The sequence below is a fragment of the Microplitis demolitor genome, chromosome 7, assembly GCF_026212275.2.
Source record: "Microplitis demolitor isolate Queensland-Clemson2020A chromosome 7, iyMicDemo2.1a, whole genome shotgun sequence".
NCBI lineage: Eukaryota > Metazoa > Arthropoda > Insecta > Hymenoptera > Braconidae > Microplitis > Microplitis demolitor.
Genome location: NC_068551.1, coordinates 16,678,667 through 16,700,998, shown reverse-complemented (window position 1 = coordinate 16,700,998; position 22,332 = coordinate 16,678,667). Strand labels below are relative to the sequence as shown.

Genomic DNA, 22,332 nt, shown 5'->3' with positions numbered 1-22,332 from the left:
TACATTATTAAGAAATTTGATAGAAACGTGTAAATTTAAATCAAGTTATTGACAAAAAAAAATTACAAATGAAAGGGAAAAATCGCATCTAATGCATTAAGGCTTTTTACCCGGAGTAAAAATTAAATCCATGTGTATAGATTAAAGTTAAAATTAAAACGATACACATTAGGATGTCCATTATTTCTCAAAAAGTTTTTTTTTCCATTCGCTCTCTAAATTATTAGTTTATATCCTAAAAGAATTTGATTAAAAAAGTTACTTTCAATTGCATTAAACCTTTCTTCCATACTGATACTTTTCCCATTTAGATAACCTGAGATTTCTTAACTTTTTTTTTCTTTTCTTCAATTATAGCTATTACTATAATAATTATTCGTGGTTTTTATTCAATAATGATTTTTCTAGTCGACCAATTTTTAATATTATTTTAATTTTTTTTTTTTTTTTTTTTTTTTCATATTATATTTCGGCGTATAAATCTAGTCTTTTTGTATTTTTCATGTTTCATTCCATTGGCTGCTTTCCAAAAAAAATTCCAAGAAAAAGAATATTCCAAATCTATTTAATTTTTTCAGTTCAATAATCGTGGTTACTTACATCAAATATAATTTCATTGGGAAATTAAATTAATGCATAAGTATGAACAGTACATTTTTAAAACGTATTCAAAGATTTAAATCTTGTTTCCACATGGAGAAAAAAAAACAGCTAACACCCCTTGTAGGAAAAAAAATATTGCAAACGGGGCCGGTCTTGATACAATACTGGGCTACGAGGCTCGGCCTCCCAAGGTTGATCCGATATCCGACCAACGTTTGAGTAACGAGCCTTGGTTCACCAGCCTTGGGCCGAGATTCAACCAATACTCAAGTGACAAGCTTTGGTTTGCCAGTCTTGGGAGAAGGTTCAGCCATTACTCAAGTGACAAGCCTTGGTTTACCAGTCAAAATAACAAATGCTACCTAAAAACCTCTGGCTTCTTGAATAGCGTATCAGCCTAGTGGATAAGACGCTTGCTTAACAGCCTCGAAGGACCAGGTTCGAGACCCAGCAAATGCAAAAAAAAATTAGTTTCATTGATCCACCAGATTTCTCTGTGTTCAAATTTATTTCCATATGCTACCATCACGCACATGTCTACTTATATTTTTTTTTTTTTTTTTTTTAATTTATTTTTAATAAGCATAGGTGCTTATTTAGCAACAGTCTTGGCACAATACTAGTTCTCGATATTGGGCCAATACTAAGATGCCGTCTTGGCACTGCGCTGTCACTCAAGCTTGACTCGGTGTTATCATTTCGATGCTTAGATAAACTTGGGCCAAGCTTGGATTTCAAGCTTTCCTCAGAGTTAATAAGTCTTCCGCCAAGCCTCGGCCAAGCTTGGGCCTATTGGTTCTTCCTATAAGGGACGTGTAAAAAAAATTTCAGAAAAATGGTTCATAAAGTGTTGACTATTCTAAACTTCAAAACATGACTCAACGACGAACTTTATTTTAACATTTCTTAAACTTTTTGAAAACTCAAGATAATGATCAATGAATATTCTACTATGCTAAAACAAAAAACGTTAAGAAAGAGTTCAAAATCAGTTTTTTCTGAACGTTTTTTGCAGTAAAAAAAATTATAAATCCGAGCACTTTTAATGGAGCGTCGAAAACAATTTCCAAATCAGTCGAAAACGTTTCTTTGTATTTTCAGAAGTTTAAAAATAGTTTGAAAAAAGTTTGTCATTGTGTCACGTTTTGAAGTTTAGAATAGTCAACACTTTCTCAACCTTTTTTCAACGATTTTTTTTATACGGAAATTTTTCTATTCTATATAGTAATTTTTACTATGCTAACATAGGAAAATTTACTATGTTCACATAGGAATTATTTCTATTTTAACATCGTAATAATCCCTATGTTAACATTGAAACAACTTCTAGGTTAACATAGGAATAATTAATATGCTAATATAGCAATTCCTATGCTGACGTAAAAATGTTTCCCACGGTGACTCAGGAATTTTTACTATGCTAACATAGGAACTTTTCCTATGTATTACAGGAAAATTTTCTATGTAACATAATATTTTTTTCTTTATTTTCATAGAGAATTTCCCTATATTGACAAAGGACAAATTACTATGTCCCCAAAGTAATAGTTACTATGCCAACATCGGAAAAATAATTTTTTTTTTTTCGTATTCACATTGTGGATATTATACTTCATCAATGTAGTATTTTTATTACTTTTAATATTTTTTTGTTAATAAATATCAATCAGCTAATAAATAAAATAAATTTTGCATTGAATAATTTTAAAATGGCTGAATTTCTCTGTTTTTCTGACAATATATAGACTATAGACACATTAATAAAGAGTAAGTAAATCGAAAAAGAAGTCATGGTTTAAAAACATCCATCATGATCTGCCCAGGCTGTTGTCGTTTTATACGTCTATTCTTTTATTTACCTTTCCCTTACTTCACTTCTGTCCTCACTTTAGAGCCCCACGAAACACTGAAAAATTGTTCGTGGACGCGAGAGAGCACATGGATGCGTATATATATAGAGACAACCGTTGTAGATACTACACTAGAAAAAAAATGGAAAATGAACAGTGCGAACGTGGTGTACACTAGAGGTTTTTTTATATATATATTATATATGTATATATGAAACTCAGCTGTAACATTTTTAGATCTCGCCAAGTCACCGCGGCTATTTTTCTTTTCACGTACGCGCTTGAAAGCTCACCTGCTGGCAGGTGTATGTATAATACTTCGTGACGAGAACACTTAACTACTGGTATTTTGAATACCATAGCTTTTATAATAATAGACAATGAATTTACACTGCCTCATTATTATTCTTTTATTACAAATAAATTACGTACGCCATTTCTTCTTTTTTTTTCTTTCGTTTAATTAACTTCTTTCAAACTCAATAGAAATTTAAAATTACGTAGAGAAAAAAAAATTTATGTAAATTAGTGTAGATGGAAATTGAGTTTTTAAAATCAAATAAAAATTTATCTTAATGTAAGTTAATCAAATATGCTCAGACTGGTGCTTGTAACAGAGCGAGAGTCAAATAAATTTTAAATTACAACTACTCTGTGACTCTTCATTATCTTTGTGTTGTAGGTGCTAAAAAAAAAAAAAAAAAAACATTAAATGAAAATAATAAAATATAAAGACAGCGTAAATTAGTTTTTATTGTATGTTTGTCAATTGCAATTTTTATTATAAAATCAAATATTTGTAAGTTAAAAATATTACCCATAAACACAATTGAAAAACATTAATGAAAAACTAATGGTTTAGTCTTTTCGATCACTAATACTTTAGTGTAATTAGTTGTTTTAGTATAATGAGTGTCTTCACTGGTCTTAGTTAGTTTTGGGGATTTTTAGTGTAATACGTGTTTTGTACTTTTTCCTTAGTGTCGATGGTGTACCCAATAAAAAAATTGGATCCAATCATTTATACTTGTGATTACTATTTGTACGAATTAATTGATGTATATCAATTTTGTTATCGATGAAAAATTGTTCGTCATTACTGGGGCTCAAACTTGGATCCTCCTGCATGTCACTTGGAGCTTATACCACTTTGCCAACACTATGGACTCAATTTTCGTCTAACGACATCTTTTGAAAAATTCAACTGATTTGCACTTGCTCCACGACTATCGAAAGAGCTTGTTGATACTTAAATGTGATCAAATTTTGAAACAAATCAGCCGAGCGATTTACGAGTTGCAAGAAAAACTTAAAATTTTTATTTATCGTATAACTTGTAAGCTACTCGACCAATCGACTCCGAAACATATTCAGTTCTAAGTCTAAGTGAGACCTTTCGATCGCCGCAAAGCACGTTCGAATCGGTTGATTTGTTCCAAAGAAATCATCGTACAAAAAAAGTTCACACACACGCATGCGCATACATTCACACACATATACACACAGCCGGACGTCCATCCGGAAATAGTTAGAATAGCTTTCTACACTGTAAATAGAAGTGTTTTAAATTAAAACACTTCAATTTACAGTGATAGGACGTCAAAACGTCAAGATCTATAATAGAAACTTGATTTTCGAAAATCGAACCAAAACTCATAACTAGATTAATAGATTATGTATAATATATATACTGATGTAATTACAGAGAGTGACTGCTCCATGATTAATAAATAAATAAATAAATAAATAATAACTTCCCTTTTTTTTAAATTTTAAATTTTCATAGTGAGAACTTAAAAAAAACACTTGTATTGACTAAATCAGTTTTGATCTTTGTAATTTATATTTTTGAAAGTAAATCATGAAAAAATATATTTCTTGTTGTGAAGCTAAAATAGCTGTGATTTTTTAAACTTGGCTTTTATCAAAATTGATTAATTTGCTTGTAATTGTATTAAAACTCTTGCAAAACAATAAATTATGTTTCTGATACAAATCGAATATTTCAAACTGTAATTTCATTTCTATGTACAGATCACAAGATATAAAAAATATTCCTGCCATTTATCTTATTCTCTTTAGTGATTAATAGTGATCTACAGATTAAAAAAAATTGTAAAATCCGCTAAAGGAAATCTTGATAAAGACAATCTTTCAATGTTCGTTATCTTCGTGTGACGGATATTACGAAAATAAGATTATAACTCCTTGAAGTTATTTTTCTGAAATAAAAAAAAAAATAAATCGATTAGCTTTTAAAATTTTTCATACAATTTTTGACATTGATTGATGAAATAATTTAATTACAAATTTTGATTTATTTTTTTTAAGAAAATAATTAACAAAGGGGAAAATGGAGATCCCCAAATTTAGAAAAAAAAAAGTTTTTAAAGTTTTGCGTGACCGTTTGATACCACTTTTTTCTGTTAATATTATTAGTTTATAAAGTGAAAATATAATATTGCGTGAGATTATAAAAAGTTTTTTAAAAAAGTACAATGATGAATCATCGAATATTTATAATCTCCAATATTGGTACCCTAAAGCATTTTTTTCTATTTACTATTTTTATTTTATTTTTTGTTATTGCTGTTGCTCGTATTTCTATTGGTACATGGTATTTCTCAGTACCCAAACCACGAGTATCTCATTCGTATCGGGTTGTATCCTTTGACCCCGGACAGATCACGTGACCCTCGAGTAGTTTTCTCTGTCTCTCCTTGCATTGCACCAACATCCTATACCTTTTACCAGTCTGTATATCTATGTGTATACATAATATACGAGTCGCATCCCAGTAGCAATTTTGTGCAGCTCGCCACCACTGTGGCTGGGAAATTGTATCGTTCAAGGTTCGCGGAAGCTTCGTCGTGTCGAACCTCGATTTATAGTTGTCGATGAAAAAGATACTGTCGTATGTATAAATATATTGTCATCAAGACATATATTCATAAGAATATAATTATTTTTAAGCTTGAAAAAATTTCCTTTTTAATAAGCTTGTGGTTATTAACTTAATCCTCAACGGTCACATTTCAAACGCGAACCAACAGTCACAGTGAGTCTATTGAAATTTAGCGTCTTTGATCCCTTGTAGAAATTAAACTAATCAATATTTCTTGCAAAAGATTTTACAGAGATATTCTAATAAAATTCAAGCTCGAAAAAATAAAAAATACTGCCATCCGGCCATACCCGGGTCAAAAAATGTAATGTGTTTTAAATCAAATAAAAATTTTAGGTTATTCGTGTTCAATTTCACTTTTGGGTTAATTTAATAAACATGTGAAATTTAATTGAGCTTTGTCCATACGATTCCTTATTAACTTTCTCAAAATGAATCAGTGAAAAATACTCCAATCAGTGAATATTTACTGTACAAATAGTCCCAAATATATCACTAATTAAATCAGTGATATACTTGACACTGATTCGCAGTGAATATTCACTGATTTACAGGACTTTTCACTGATTTATTTTATGAGAGAAGACTATTTTTAGACTTGTTTTCAATAATTTTTAGTCTAATTTCGGTCACCTATTAATCAAAATCAGACTATTTCCTCAAAATATTTTGCTTTTTGTTTGTATCCAGACCAAGATTATACTTTTTCTGCCTTTTACTTTTTTGTAGTCTATTTTTAATGAATTTTAGATCAAAACAGCTGAAAATTTTGGTAAAAATGGAAAAACAGATTAATTAGTTCAAATACAGACCATAGACCAATCGTCTTAATACTGTCTAATTAGACTAAAATTTGATGAAATTTTTCAACTCGGATACCTTGAATAAAAAAAGGAATTTCTTATTCAATCGGTACAATTGAATCCGAAATAAATCTGTAATTGTCAGAATTGATATCAGGACAAAATTTTGATTTCATGGAAATCATAAAACGGCGCTTTCCAAAAACGAAGAAATATTTAAAAAAAAAAAAATTAGAGTAGTGTAAATGTTAATTTTTTATACTACATAAGTGACAACATATATTTTAAAAATTTAGTTATGGCTTATCATCCAAAAGTTATTAGAAAATAAAGTCACAGAAAATTTTATTGTTATACAATTAAAAATTAATAAAACTATCACAAAATTCAACGATTAATTAAAAAGAAAAAAAAAATGTCGGATAATGGAAAGTGAAGCTAATTGCACGAACCTTAAGATGTATTTCAGAGACATCGGCCATTAGTTATTGTTTAAAATTTATTCAATGATAATTCGATGAAAATTGATTTTCATGAAAATTAGAAAAAATTCGTGCCCAATCTAACCCACCACCGTAAAGACTGAACAAAAAATTAGCATACTAAATTTGATTCGTGGGCATATTATATTTTTGAATTTTGACTACTATTTTCATTCAATATTCCGTTAATGATGTTGAAAGTAATTATTTCAATAAATAATTTTAAAAGCATGTTTTAATCAGAGCCAATAATTTTATTAATTTTTAATCACTAGCAAATGATATAGTAGTTGAATAACCAATTATGTGTTTCAGTTAAATTTATGAGCAACTTTATAAATTTAAAAATTAAATTTTAATTACACTTTAATTCATTATTATAAAATAAATTTTGCATTGAATAATTTTAAAATGGCTGAATTTCTCTGTTTTTCTGACAATATATAGACTATAGACACATTAATAAAGAGTAAGTAAATCGAAAAAGAAGTCATGGTTTAAAAACATCCATCATGATCTTTTCTAATTTTCATGAAAATTAGAAAAAATTCGTGCCCAATCTAACCCACCACCGTAAAGACTGAACAAAAAATTAGCATACTAAATTTGATTCGTGGGCATATTATATTTTTGAATTTTGACTACTATTTTCATTCAATATTCCGTTAATGATGTTGAAAGTAATTATTTCAATAAATAATTTTAAAAGCATGTTTTAATCAGAGCCAATAATTTTATTAATTTTTAATCACTAGCAAATGATATAGTAGTTGAATAACCAATTATGTGTTTCAGTTAAATTTATGAGCAATCTTTATAAATTTAAAAATTAAATTTTAATTACACTTTAATTCATTATTCTGGCACTAATGTACCATTGATTCACTTAAATATGTTCACACATATATATATATATATATATATATATATATATATATATATATATATATATATATATATATATATATATATATATATATATATATATATATATATATATTTTCACTTTATGAAAAGTTATTTGAATATAAAAGCTAAAAGTCTAATTACTTTTAATACAATAATGTGATATTTTCCAATAATTTTTATTAAAATTCTAATCTCATAAGAAAATATGAAGGTATATATATATATATATATCAATAAAGTTCATATACAATATTATGAAGCTTTATATATAAAACAATATATTTGTACATGAAAACAAAATGTCACAAGTGCAGTAGTAACATCTACCAAATGTCAGGCACACCGGAAGCAATAACGTGAGTCCCAAACGTGCGAATTTTACGAGTGAAATTCAACTGTTGTTGTTACTCATACACAATCACGTACACATACTCATAAATATATATATATATATATATATATATATATAAATATATATATAAATATATAACTAAAGTATATATAGACGAGGCATGTGCTTGAACCATTGGAGAGACGTCACGTTAAATTTCGTGGACCCTTTGGCAGCGTATCGCCAATTTAACGGAACAGCACCTGCGATGGCTGTTATAACATAATTATATAGAGTGTGCAGGGGGTGCAATACAGAATGTTGCGATACATCTACTATATATATGTATATATGCGTATATATCTATAATAATGTAAAAGCATGTGGCGGAATCCATAGGCATTTTCCTGGAGAGGGTTGGAATGCGTGCGCTTAACGAGCGCAATGTACATTGCACGATAGGAGAGAAGTATAGTGGGATTGACTGTGCGTCGCGGGGGCGCAAGAGTCGCCAGACGTAGTAGCGTAGAAATCGTTTTGCTGGCAGCAGCCGAGAGAGAAGAGCGGAGAGTAAAGAGGGGTAAATCCGCGACTGCATGGGGGTGGCGTGAGCATTTACGAAGGGACAGTGTGCCTCTGGCATCCGTGCGCGTTAGATCGTTTTATACTCTTACTCATTACTTTCTCAATCCATTGCATTTTGATATCAATAGTGATCGCCGCTTTACAAAATTTCTGTTGTGTAATATCGATACAAACATGTGCTATTCATTGATTGATTGATAATAAAATTATTTTTGTTTTTCACAAGTTATACAATTTTGTTGTGATGTTTTAAAAACACTGGGATATATTTTCTAATATTTTTTTTTTAGTTATTAGCTTCTTTTTTTTTTTCAGTGTTGATTTTTATATTCAAAAAGGTAATTAGTTTTTGAAAATAAAATGATATACCTGTTATGGTTGACAATTTGCTTAACACCAATATATATATATATATATGTAACAACAGTCGCGTATGTGTGGCTTTCTGTGGCTAACTTGAAGATAAACGAGTTTATCACCACAATTACTCGTAATATTTTTTATGTGTGCGTGTGTGTGTGCTTGTGTATGAGTCTGTCATATAGGGAATTTCCTGGCAAGTGACATTTCACTCGTTCACTGTCTCATATTGCACGTGGAAAATATTCCATTCTATTTCATATCTCTATATTCATTCATATCAAGTATCGAAACACATTTATATCTATATGTATGTATATGTGTGTTCCATGTATGTATATAACTATAATTTATATACTTCCATGAGATATTCTGTACAACAGATTATATGATAAAATTTTATATATCCATTCTATTCATTCTCTTTCTCTCTTTCTCTTTCATTCTCGTTCTCATTATTTCCATACTAACGTAAAAGAAAAAAAAATTTTATTTGAATTCTACGAGTATTTTATACTTGTGAGAAAATATCTCACGTTTCCGATTGAGATAGCAGAAATAATTTCATATTGTTGGAGATGTTTAAGATTAAGTGTCAAGTCGTTGATCGAATCGCAGGATCATGGAATCAGAAGTAGTGTAAGGATGAATAAAATAAAACAACTTTATAATTGTATCATAAAATATACCTCCACTTTTGAGAGGTTTAACATAAGGGATATGAGTCAATTATTTTTCAGACATATATGTATATATTAGGGTGATCCAAAAAAAGCCGACTAATTTTTTTTTTTTCAATCTCTGCTTAAGATCAGTTCGATTGAACAATTTTTAAAGATCACACAAAAATATTTTAAGATTCTGGGTATGATATTTGAAATCTTTCTGAGTGACTTTTCGATATAAATATTGAGGCTTTCTCTGAATAAAAATTTTTTAGCGGTAAAAAAAAAATTCTTAGCGATTCAAGATAATGAAATTAAAAAGTACATTTTAAATTTAACTTATCTCTGAAATTAAATATATACTTGATAGTGTATTTATGATCTATCTCTCTAGCGTCTCGTATTTTATTTTTGTACATGATGTGAGTTTCATCATAAAAATATATATATACATACATACATAAAACTTTGCTGTAAATATTTAAAGGTTACTCAAAATATATCAAGAAAATCATACTCAGTATATTTCAAAATTTTTGTGTGAATTATAAAAATTCATATTACAAGATTAAATTTTCAAGAAGTCATATATATTTACGTAGTAGTTTTTGACGCAATGCGAGAAGAAAAATTCAAAAATAATAACAGTCAAATTCTATAATACTTATAAAGTCCTCAAGTACGCTCTAAAAATTTATCAATTTCGTCGACTTTTGAAGAAAAATTAAAAAATGTATGAAACCAAAAAATTTTTGCGCGAGATCGAAAAAACAATTCGCGGATATTTTTGGTCATCCTAATATGTAAATAAAAACCAATTCTTTTATTTTAAAACTGATGTCTCATTTTGCCTCGGAGACCTAACAAATATATGATGTTTTAGTCTGTACCCCTTCCCCCTCCATACTACATGTTTATGATATATATGAAAAAAAAATTCTTGTTACCAGCAGAATACGGTTTCCTTATTGTCACGATTTTCGTTTGGCTATTCGAAGGTTAGATTACCGATATGTACACTAGTGGCAATGATCATATCGTGAGTAGGACTAGAATGAATCGTGATACTAGCTATCTAGATCATTACTAGAGCTATACAGATTGCTTCCTTCATAACACGCGCATCATGGTCAATTAGATGCTTCCAATCCCGAATTTTCTATATATATGTGTACATACATTCAATTAGTTTAATCTTCTCTTTGATTTTCGATCACGAGATATTTCGATCGATTATTACGATACGATTGTATTTCTGCTGTTTGATGTTTCACGCTAATTAAATTGTACAATATACTAGCTAACAAAACCGTGCATATTATTTATCAATATTAGCTAATGAATCGAAAATTATCGTTCATTAATAATTAATATAATACAAAGCAGTAATATTTTAAAGAAAATCAAAGATACAGTACGATTCTACAAAGCAATAATAATTAGTGATGTGGAGTTAATTTAAATAACACTTTTATGATATCTATATTTTTCCGAAAAACTAATATAGATTTTTTAGAAAATATTTTTCTTTTTTTTTTTTCAAGAAATTATTATTCATTGAATTAATAATTGCTTTAGCTTATGAGTGGGTACTTGACTATCGATTAAAAATAAATTAATCGATAGTATTAGATGAAAAAAATATAGAAAACATAGTAAGCCCGCGAATGAAGAGAATGTTTTCTAGATTCAAGTTTTAACGGATTTCATACCAGAGGAAATACACAAACTCTTCATCGTCTCTATACACCCGGCTATTTTCCATCCCCGTGTTCTCATGGGAAATCTCGAGCATAACACGTTTTTCAATTAAATATCCGGCCACTCCCGCCGGGAAATTTTCTGTGACTGTCGTGTGTATTAACGTGTTTTGTATTAAGAGTAGAATGACAATGGGTAATAAAAAAAAGTAATACGTGCTGGTTTGGTTTGGTCAAGTGATTGTTGTTGTTACAGATATTGTTATGGTTATCTTTTTTATTATTATTATTCATATTTAATATAGGTAAGAGCGGATATGAAGATGGTCCCCTTATTGAGTTTATTGTCAAACAATCCGGCCGTTTTATCACAATCGATCAAAAAATAGGTCTAAATAATTTATGTAATAAGTCTTAAAAATTAAAAAATTGAGACAGGATACCCCCCTTCAAAAAATGACAAAACAAAAATTAATTTTTTTACCAATTTTATATTTTTGGAAGTAAATTGAACTCACTCCGAAAATGGAAACTCGTGTAAAAAAAATTCGTTCCAAAAACCTTCATGACATTGAACTTCCAAAATTTAAATAATTTTGAACTTTAGGTTGAACATTTTTGAAACTTTCCAAAAAATAAAAAATTAACAATTTGCAACTGGTGTCGGCTTTTCCTGTGCATTTTTTTATTTTTTAATTTTTTGAGCTAAAATAATTTGTTTTGACAATTTTTGGAACTTATTAAGAATTATGAAAATAATAAAATTAAAAAAAAAAAAAAATAAAAATGGTTCGAAAATATTTATGAATATTTGTTGACTTTTATCAGAATTTTTTGGAAAGGTCAGGTTTTTCCATTTTTTGACTTCTTTCACACTTCTAATTATTTTAAAGTTCCAAAAATTTTCAACTTAAAGTTCAGAATTGTCTCACTTTGAAAGTTCACTGTCGGGATTACTTTTGGAATAAATTTTTTTTACACTGAAATATAAATTTTTTTTCTTTATTTCCGAGTTTCTCATTTTCATACATATTTTTGTATTTATACAAAATATTATTCATATAAATCGATGGTGAGTTGAATTTTTTTCAATTCGATTGAATATTTTCAGTTATGTATGAGGTACAAAATATTTATTTTGCTTCCGACAAAAAAAAACCCAGAATTTGAATTAAAAAAAATTTTTAGAGGTTTTTAGTGGAAGGCCATCGTAGAATACGGGATCGTCTTGCCCCTCTCTTCCTTACTGATAGTTTGTTATATATTTATATATACATTTATTATTACCGTAGTGGGATTATGTTAATACTTGGTGGCCGTTGACACTTGAAGAAAGTTGTACAATTTGTTTCTCACTCTTTTTTATAATAATCTTATCTTAAGAAATAAGTAATTAAAAGTTTGACTGGAGTAATGATTCCTGTAGTGGTGATGCTGATGGTAATAGTTTAAGTAGAAGTACTTAGTTGAACAAGTGGTGGTGAGTTTAAAGATGAAATGTAAAGAGAGATGGAAAAAAGTATCGGACTTGATTTTTTGCCGTACTCTCATGCTAGATCTCTCGTATTTCCGCTTGGCCAACGAGTTCACGATCGTTGGCTCTCACTTGCGGAAAAGCCTTCACCACCACTGGCAAATACGATAACCATTTTATTTATTTATTTTTTTTTTATATTTCTTTTGTCTGGTAATAACAAAAAAAGATCTGATACTTTATTGCTGTAATATTATATTTTTTATTATTATTATTACTTACTCAAGTCGTGGTTTTATTACTTTTTACTACAAACTAAAAGCTTGTTTTTAAAATAATCCTGGTAATAATTTATAGTATAAATATAAGATTACATTTTTAAAAAATCCATTAATTAGTGATAGTTAAAAAAATTTATTTTTTATTTGTCTTATTTGTAATTATTAGGTACATAAATCTAATCTATTTTTTTTATTCCCAAAGAAAGTAGAAAAATAATGTAAGGCCCGCAGGACATCACTGAATTTAACGGATCTCAAGTTTCCCGTGGGATATTATTGTGAAAAAAGAGAATCGAGCTGGAATATCGATGCTCTGAAAGTTTCTGCTAACATTTTCTCGCCTCTCGAGAATGTGGAATCTTTTGTGATGATGGTGAAAGTGAATTTTTTTTTTCATTGTTTCTAAATATATATATATATATATATATATATATATATATATATATCTTTTTTATAATAATAATTTTTCTTTACACTCTCTTCTCATCCGCAGACACTCTTGACTCCAGACGTTTTTAGTTATCGTTAATAATTTGTCGAATGCCCGTTAAAAGTGGCTTACATCCATTATTCATCATAAATAAAATGATAAAAGTATAGGGATTTAAAACCAAAAAAATTTAATGCCACAAAAAAGTTTTAAAAAACTGCCGTAAAATATTAATGCGCTAAAAATAAAAGTAAAAAATTAAAACGTGATTGTCGATTTTAGTAAAAAACTTGAGCTAATGGATTTTTAGTTATAGAATAGAAGAAAAAGCAAAAAATAATTCGTTAAAACGTTTGCTTTTGGTCGTGAGAGAATTAATTTTGATTGGCAAAGTATCACAAATGGGATAGAGAGTACGAGAAAGAGTGAAATAAAACCAAAAAAAAAAAAATAATAAAACGAGAGGAGATAAAACACTTTAGAAAAAACGAGGGAATCTACTAACGAGGTTGGTAGGTTGGTAATCACCCTCTGGGATCGTGCCTAGGATACATTCCCAACGTAGATGTGAATAAGGGTTGGAAAAGAGTAACCAAGAACTTGGAAGTTAAGAGACAAAGAAAAAAATAAGTTTAAATAAGGACATAAGGCAATCTCATGGATTTTAGTAATAGACAATTATTGACTAATCCCTAAAATAAATCTTTTATGTTTACCAATTATCGCTAAACAAATGTCAAATTAATCGAAGATTAGGTACACTCAAATACTTATCCGGGACTTTTTTCCTAAAAAAATAATTGAAAAAAAAAAAAAAAGAAAAAAACGACCATGTAGTCAGTAATATGAGGGTATTATAGAATTAATGTGAAAATGATCTATGGTGGAGACATTTTTTTCCTTGCTAAGAAAATTTTTTTTTTTTCATATTCTTCCTTTAATAAATGATTTTACTGAAAACTGTCATCAGACTAATCGCTTGATTCAAAACATACTTTTGATCTCGGTGTATATTCAACATAACTTTCAACGCGCATTGTAACTCGGGTCGAAAAATTGAACCTTGTTTTTAATTTCAAATTTACGCGGTAAGAAATATACGGCGTTTAACACCATGCTGGTATGGTCTTAAGACAGATACTAAAGTAGTATGTGAAATATTCCAAGACAGTATTGTAATGAGTTCCAGAAGTATGGTTTTATTTGCTATACTGTATAGTACTGTAGCTATTGTATTGCCCGGACGTATGCATAGCAGACACGGAAAAACAGCATGGCTCTGAGACCCATACTACAATGCCGAGGGCGCAATGCTGCTAGTTTTTCCCGCCATAATTTTTGGCATGTCAATCAATGTATAATAACGTATAACCGCTAAAATTATATAGATGGCGTTAAACTACGTTCATCTGTCAAAAGCATTGTGTCTGCTTTAAGGTTGATAATATGTGAGTTATTAAATAAAAGTAAAAAGTAATATAGTATTATATTTTTGGTACGACTTCACAATTTATAATTTAAGTTTAAATTTAGATAGTTCATTAAGAGAGAGATGACAGAACTAAGTGCAATTTGACTGGCAAAAATATGATTGTAAACCTGTTTTTTTTTTTTTGTTTTTTTTTTTTTTTTATGTATTATTTGTAAACGTGCCTTATAAATGTAGAACTAAGAGTATTAATTTGTAAGTGTTTGGCTGCATTGGGAGTTCCCAAACGCCATCTATGTATTTTATATTTTTCCTTAATAAAAAAAAAAAAAAAAAAAAAAACATTGTGGATACGGTAAAGCAGTATGGGTCTGACGGCCATACTGACATTCCGGTGTTCGCGACTACTATCGCCAATGTTACTATTCCCGCAATGGTCGACTCATCTATGTATACAATTTTACAACGTATAGAAATCTTCGATACCATACAGTATGGCGTTCACACCCATACTGGCATAGTGATATCCGAAAAATAATTCTTACCGTGTAGGCTGCAAATAAACTTGTATTAGACGTTATTTCAATCTTTGAGCTGCTTTTATTTTCGTTTCTGTATTCTAGAGGTAAGACTGGAGTTCTAGTTTTGCCCAGGGTTCATTTTAACAGACATCATTTAAAATTTTGGTAAAGTGCATAGAAAAATTAATTATAGCGAATCGAAATATTTAGTGAAATATTCGTAAAAAACAATTTATATTTTAAAACTATAATTAAAAGATAATACAGAGCAATATTTTTCTTCATTTCTTAAATCTGAAAAATAAAATTATTTTATTCATGGATTTAAAATAAATAATATTTTATTTATATTTAATCATTCTCTCAAGCGTTACACTTAGAAATTCCAATACCTGAAAAAATATAAAACAACATAAAGTAAAGATAAAAATCCGCAGTTGATATGAAATTCACATTTTAATCGAAAATCAATTAAATTGAAATGCTCAAGTCATACAAAGATTTATTTATTTATACATTATTATGCTCCTTTTCATTTTCTCTTGAGTCTCATACTTATTCAGTTGAATGTTTTTTTTTTTTTTTTTTTTTTTTTTTTTTTTGTTCAAAAGCAGTAACAATAAAATCGAAAATGATTTCGTCAGCACATCAAATAGTGCCGTGATTTCCCATTGACTTTTTATTTTAAAACTATCACGTTTTTTAACATTTTTTTTTTTATTGCAATGTTTTTCTCATTTACCAAGCACTCTAACACTACATGTAGCTCGGTACGCTCGGCGGCTTCAAACAATTGCCCAGCATTTCGGGAAATTGCCGTTTGGCTTCCAGCAAAACGCATGTAGAATACAGATCCATGTGCGTGCATACATAGGTCTATATGTACACATACATACTCAGCTCGAGTGTTACCGTAAAATGTTAACTATTGCACGTACTATTTCGATTGTACTAACCATCATTCAACTCTTATGATACTACTAGTGTTATCAGTTAAAGTAATACATCTGCAACGAATTTAACCCTCTGTCTGCGAGCATATTTTTTACTAACGATCCCGACAAACTGCACTTTCCATGTCCTCTCTCTATTTCTCCACGTCGTATTTGAATTAAAATGGAAAAAAAAATCTAAAATATTTATCGATGATTTATCAAATGAAAAATTAATAACCATTTTTTTGCTGTCATTAGTTTTTAGTAAAATCAAGAAAAAATCGTACTTCATAGAAAAAAAATTCATAGTTTTTCGACGAAATCAATTTCAGAAATAGTAATTTGTCGGGCAAGGCAGCAGAATTAAGAATATCCGCTGAGTGATAGTTGGATTGAGCTGATAGTTTGTAGTGTATTCACTGAGAAAATAAAATAATATTGTCCAAACAAGAATTTCTTTGTTCAGAAAATCCGTTCAAGATATTTTTTTTATTATTATTAATTATCAATTTCTTGATAAAATAGCATCAAATTTATTTTTGTTATTACATGAATTTGATATTATATTATGAGTAAACAAAAAAATAGCTTTACTTAAATTAAATAAAAATTTTTTCCATCAATTCTACGAATTCTCGAGACGAAATTAGAGGAAGAGGGGGGCGGGGCAAATGGGCCCCTTCAGGAATGAGGACTTGTATGTAATGTAAATGTCAGCCCATTTTTCCCCACGTTCGCCTAATAGGAGAACGGGGGCCCTTAAAATTTTGAGTGTCTCGAATGATTTTGGAGTGAAATGGGCCCCCAAAATTTACAGGACCCATTTTACCCCACCCCGTTCCCTATACATTCTCGAAAATTATTAAGAATATATGTTCTTGTATCAAGTAAATATTTCTAATACAAGTATTTTTTTTCTTAGTGTTCATATAAAATAACATGTGTCCGCGTCAACATAATTGATTTGTCTTATGTCAAATGAAAATTTTAAGTTATTTTTATTCAATTTTGCTTATTATGTGTTTTTAATTAACGTGTGAAATCTGATTCAGTTTTAACCATACTATTCTTTAGACTATTTTCAATAATTTTTAGTTTGTTTTGGTCGCCTCTATAGAGCCAATCTATAGATCAAAATCAGACTTTGTTCCTCATTAAATTTGACCTTTTATTTTTCTCTACTAATTCAAATACAGACCAAATAGTCCAAGTACGGTCTAGTTAGACTAAAGTTCGGTCAAATTTTCCAACTTGAGGGAGCTACCAGGGTCAAATTTTTACGTACATGTCACATTATTATTCTAATCTTCATTAGTACTTGACCAATCTCAGAATTTTATTTATCGATATGTACCATATTGGAATATCTGTCCAGATTTATGGAGAAATCTGAACCCTTACGGAAAAAAATCAGCACTAATGAGAAACACTAATTTTTTAGTTTTTTCGCGAACTAATAGTTTCGTATTATTAGTGCATTTAGTATCATTAATTTAAATTTCACAGTAGACTGGTACCGACTATTCGGGTTACTAATGAATACTATTGAAACCTGGTCAGCACTTATCACTTCCAGTAATGTTGTAAGATTCACTAATTAAACTACTAATGATCACTAATATAACGCTATTCAACACTAATCATTTTCAATAGTGTTGTCAGATTTAGTATTTGGAATACTAATGATCACAAGTACAACACTAATCACTTCCAACAATGATGCAAGAATCATTTCCCAGACTACTAATGAACACTAATAGAACGTTATTCAAAACTAACCACTTCCGATAGTGTTGCAAGATTCATTAGTCGAAGTACTAATTAACACTAATACAACACTAGCCAACACTAATCACATCCAATAGTGTTGTAAAATTCACTAGTCAGAGAACTAATGGTTACTAATGTTCGTTAATAAAACACTTATCAACGCTAATAATTTTCTAATAGTGCTTATAAGTGTTCATTAGTTTTTTCCGTAAGGGAACTAATAAATAGAAAATATTACAGATGACTAGATCCGACTAATTCTGTTCCGTTATGATCAGATCTGTCCATAACTTGTCAGATCTGATTTTTTAAATTTAATCTTATGACAAAAATTTAATTCAATGACCAAGTCACTAAAGTTTTTTTTTTCGTACGGTTAATAATCATAAGAGCTATATGATGCTGATTCAAAGGTTGGTAAGAATAGAAGAAATTGCAGCTGTGCCTTGAATGACCCGACTTGTTCTCGGAGGGTTGATCGATTAAAAAGTTTGATCAAATAATATTATTATTTGTTCATAAATTAATCGTTCTATAATAATGAATTATTTGACGTCCATACAATATTTCTGAACGAAAAATGAAAATATTAGTCATGTGATGATTATTGATAAGAAAAAATGAATGATTGTACGAGATGGTTTACCCGATATGTGTACGAAAGGATACATAAAGATGTTAGTAAGAAAATGAATGAAAGATGTATTTAAAGGAATTACCGTTTTCTGAGAGAAAGAGAGAGAAAGAGAATCCTAGTCCAATTTCCACCGATGAAAGCGAATAATCCAAGCTCGATAAACGAGTTATCCAAGTTCCATCGGGCTTAACTTTATCGTAGATTTCCTAACGGGCGACTTCCAGTCCAGCACGTGCCATGATAGTCTACTAAACCGGATAACGAATTCCTTAGAGTGTCTGTATATACTATCCAAATTTTTTTTTCTCTTTTTATCAATATATATTCACTGAAGAGTCATTTCAATACATTAAAAGGGTAAGCCGGGAAAATTTTGATCTTCTCGCGGCTGCTCGGTTTTTTTCAATTAATCAACTAGATATATGCTGGAGCTTTTTTTTCTTTTCAAATCTTCCATCTTCATTGTCATTCTGGAAAATGAAAATCCTAGGGAATGAAAGAATTTTAATATGAATGATTTTTTTTAACTCTTTTTTAAAGTTTAAATTTTGCATTTAAAACTTTTTTTGAATAGATTACTTCTTAAAAAAATATGAACGGAAAAATGAGTATTCACTTTTAAATTTTACTATTTTATTTCCCTTTCGTTGTTTTAAAAAATAGTTTATTTTCATAATATTTATACAGCTTTCAATATTAATGCATTACAATGAACTTATCTGTTAATTCACTAATACGATTTCATAAATTATTTCGAGTGAAAAACGTAGTTGAGTTAACAATAGATAGATTAAATTTTTTATTAGAGGATTTATAAAAAAAAAAAAACCTATTTTTTTAAATATTATTTAAAAAAAAAATGAAGTCTAATCGATGTTCTTATCAGTATTATTTCACGTACAGTGATTTCAATTTAATATTACAATATACAAATGAATAAAAAAATAAATGACATATTTCAGATGAAACTCAATTATAAACGTTACTGCAAAAATTTAGTTTAAGTATTGATCGAAATTCAGTCAAGTATTTCACACACAAACACACACATATATATATATATATATATATATATATATATATATATATATATATATATATATATATAATTTATAGTATTGCCAAAGTTTGTTAGCATCGATTTTGCTTGTTCACAGTGTTATACTTTCTATTATTTTTTGCTTATATATTTTCTTTTTATTTTTCTTTTATTTCACTTTCTCCCACAGCTTATAAAGTGACAGGTGCACTTGGCATCGGTTAAGTTGTAGCAACCTAAAATTGTTCTGATCGTTTTTCACGCTTTACTATTAAAAGTTCAACTATTGAAAAGACCAAAAATGTGTATGTAATATATATATATATATATATATATATATATATATATATATATATATATATATTACTTTTGTTGTAGACCATTTTACTTCCAATAAATTATTTTTAACTAATTTTTTATAACTCTTAAATGCTCATTAGTTCTTTGATGCAAATAATTTTGAATGTAAATAATTAAAGAGTATTTAGGAACTTTAAACAGTTTGTACAGAATAATTTGTTGAAAATCAAACATTCTATAAACAAATTCCTATAACATTTTGTAATAAGTCTGATGGGTTCACCAGCAAAGTTGAAAAATGGTAAAAATTCTATAAATCTAACTTGGACCTAGAATAACTTTTGAAATATTTGATCTATCAAAAATTGATGAGTCTTTTTTTGTGGAGCATTCAACTACCTACAAAAATATACACTGAACTTTTTAGTTTACTTATTCATTGATGAGTTAGGAAATTTTAAACTGAAAAAAATTGTTTACTATGTTATATAAATGGGAAACGAAAAAAAAAAATTGAAATCAGAAAGTACTTGATGTTAATTTCTTATTTTAATAGACGGTTTTTAACCCTACTGAAACTTTTGAGTGTGTTCTTGAAAAATAAAAAATAATCGATTTTTTATTCAATCTAATATGTATATATATATATATATTGATGAAGAAATAATGCATTGTTTCTTCTTGAGAGTATTAAGTGAAATATTATTTGAAAAAATTTCTTTTTATTAAGGTTATGAATTATCAGTTATGGTCGTAAAAAAGTGGGCTATTATTCTCATGACTCTTGACAACTAAAACGTTAATAAAACTAGTGTTATATTACATTATATTCCTTATAAAAATTTCTTCGTGATAAACAATAAATATTTTAATAAAAATGAATATATAGTAATTAATAATGAGAAAGAAAATAAATAAGTTAACTAGTGTTAAAGGATGGCAATGCGTGTTTCAAACTTTTTAAACGAATTTATTGAATCAGTTTTGTACAGAGAAGAAAAGTAAGCAAGTTGATGCGTGACATGCACAAATTGTAGAGTACTGGAAAAAATAATAAAAAATATCAAGAGTAGAAGATAATAGTGTATGTGAAGAGAAAAATAGTAGAAGGGTAAAATGTGTTGCTCTGAAAATACAAGCGGTTCTCGGATGACCCGATGTGGAATTGTTTGTGGTTTGGCAGCGCTTGCTGCCCTTACCACTGCCCTTCTTGGACCTGCATGGCTTCACACTGAAGAAAAACTATCACTTCCGCATTTGCCAAGACAGCTTGCGTCTGCTGTTAGTGTCAAATTTAAACTTGGACTCTTCAAAGTATGTCCAAGAATTATCAAACCAGCTAATATTACATTACGTGAGTACTTATTTAATTAATACATATTTATTGATTACTGTGAATATAAATATATACATATATTGAGAGAGAGAGAGAGAGAGAGAGAGAGATTTTTATCGTTAATTAATTGTGATTTAATAGAACAAAATAAATGAGTTTAATATAATATACGAATACGGAGAGAAAAAGGGAAAAATAATTTCAAACATGAAATTAATTATCGAATGTAAATAATTTAAAATTATATACAAGCATCGTTAAAAGCTATTTGGTTTTCAGAAATCAATAATTTTATTTACTCAAAAATGAACATTTAATTGATAAATGAAAGCTAAAATTAAAATTTTTAGTGACTTAATTCTATTATCTTTAGTTGACTCATAAATGTAAAGGGTTTTAGGGCACATTTTGTTCAAGAAAAAAAAATTCTTGATTCAAGTTAGATTTTTTTTCCGTGTACAATGATTATATTTTATTAGTTTAAAATTTTTTTCTAAAACTACATGGCAAAGAAAAAACCATGTCGAGATTATTTACACTGTACAAAATTTGCGGAAGAAACATCAATGAAATCCGGAGTTAATGCGGAGCGGATGACTGTCTATCTTATTTAAGTCTTTCAGTGAAATTCACTCCTAAAAAGAGTCAATTTTAATATTCAAACTCCGAATCGAAGTGAATGCAAATTTAAATAAAATCCAGATCACTCTGCTGGAAAAACAAACTTTCTACCCTTACGGAAAAAAACTAATGTACACTTATGAATACTATTAAAAATTCATTAGTATTAGTAAGTGTTTTATTAGTGATCATTACTGACCATTTGTACTCTGACTAATGGATCTTGGAACACTATCGGAAGTGTTTAGTTTTGAATAATGTTCTATTAGTGTTCGTTAGTAGTCTGGGAAATGATTCTTGCATCATTGTTGGAAGTGATTAGTGTTGTACTTGTGATCATTAGTATTCCAAATACTAAATCTGACA

The 22,332-nt window shown here is 28.7% G+C and overlaps 1 protein-coding gene across 5 annotated transcripts in view; it reads left to right on the top strand.

Annotated features, from left to right (window-relative positions):
- LOC103571396 (uncharacterized) overlaps nucleotides 1-22,332 on the top strand; it is a 238,384-nt gene that overhangs the window by 60,375 nt on the left and 155,677 nt on the right. For 2 of the 5 annotated variants that reach the window (XM_014439966.2, XM_014439965.2), the window contains exon 2: nucleotides 20,740-21,363. The exons of 2 other annotated variants lie outside the window; for them this stretch is intronic. In XM_014439966.2, coding sequence (XP_014295452.1) covers nucleotides 21,126-21,363 — 238 coding nt within the window. In that variant the 5' untranslated portion in view covers nucleotides 20,740-21,125. The remainder of the gene's footprint in view (nucleotides 1-20,739; nucleotides 21,364-22,332) is intronic. One more of the 5 variants, XM_053740720.1, reaches the window with a different exon arrangement.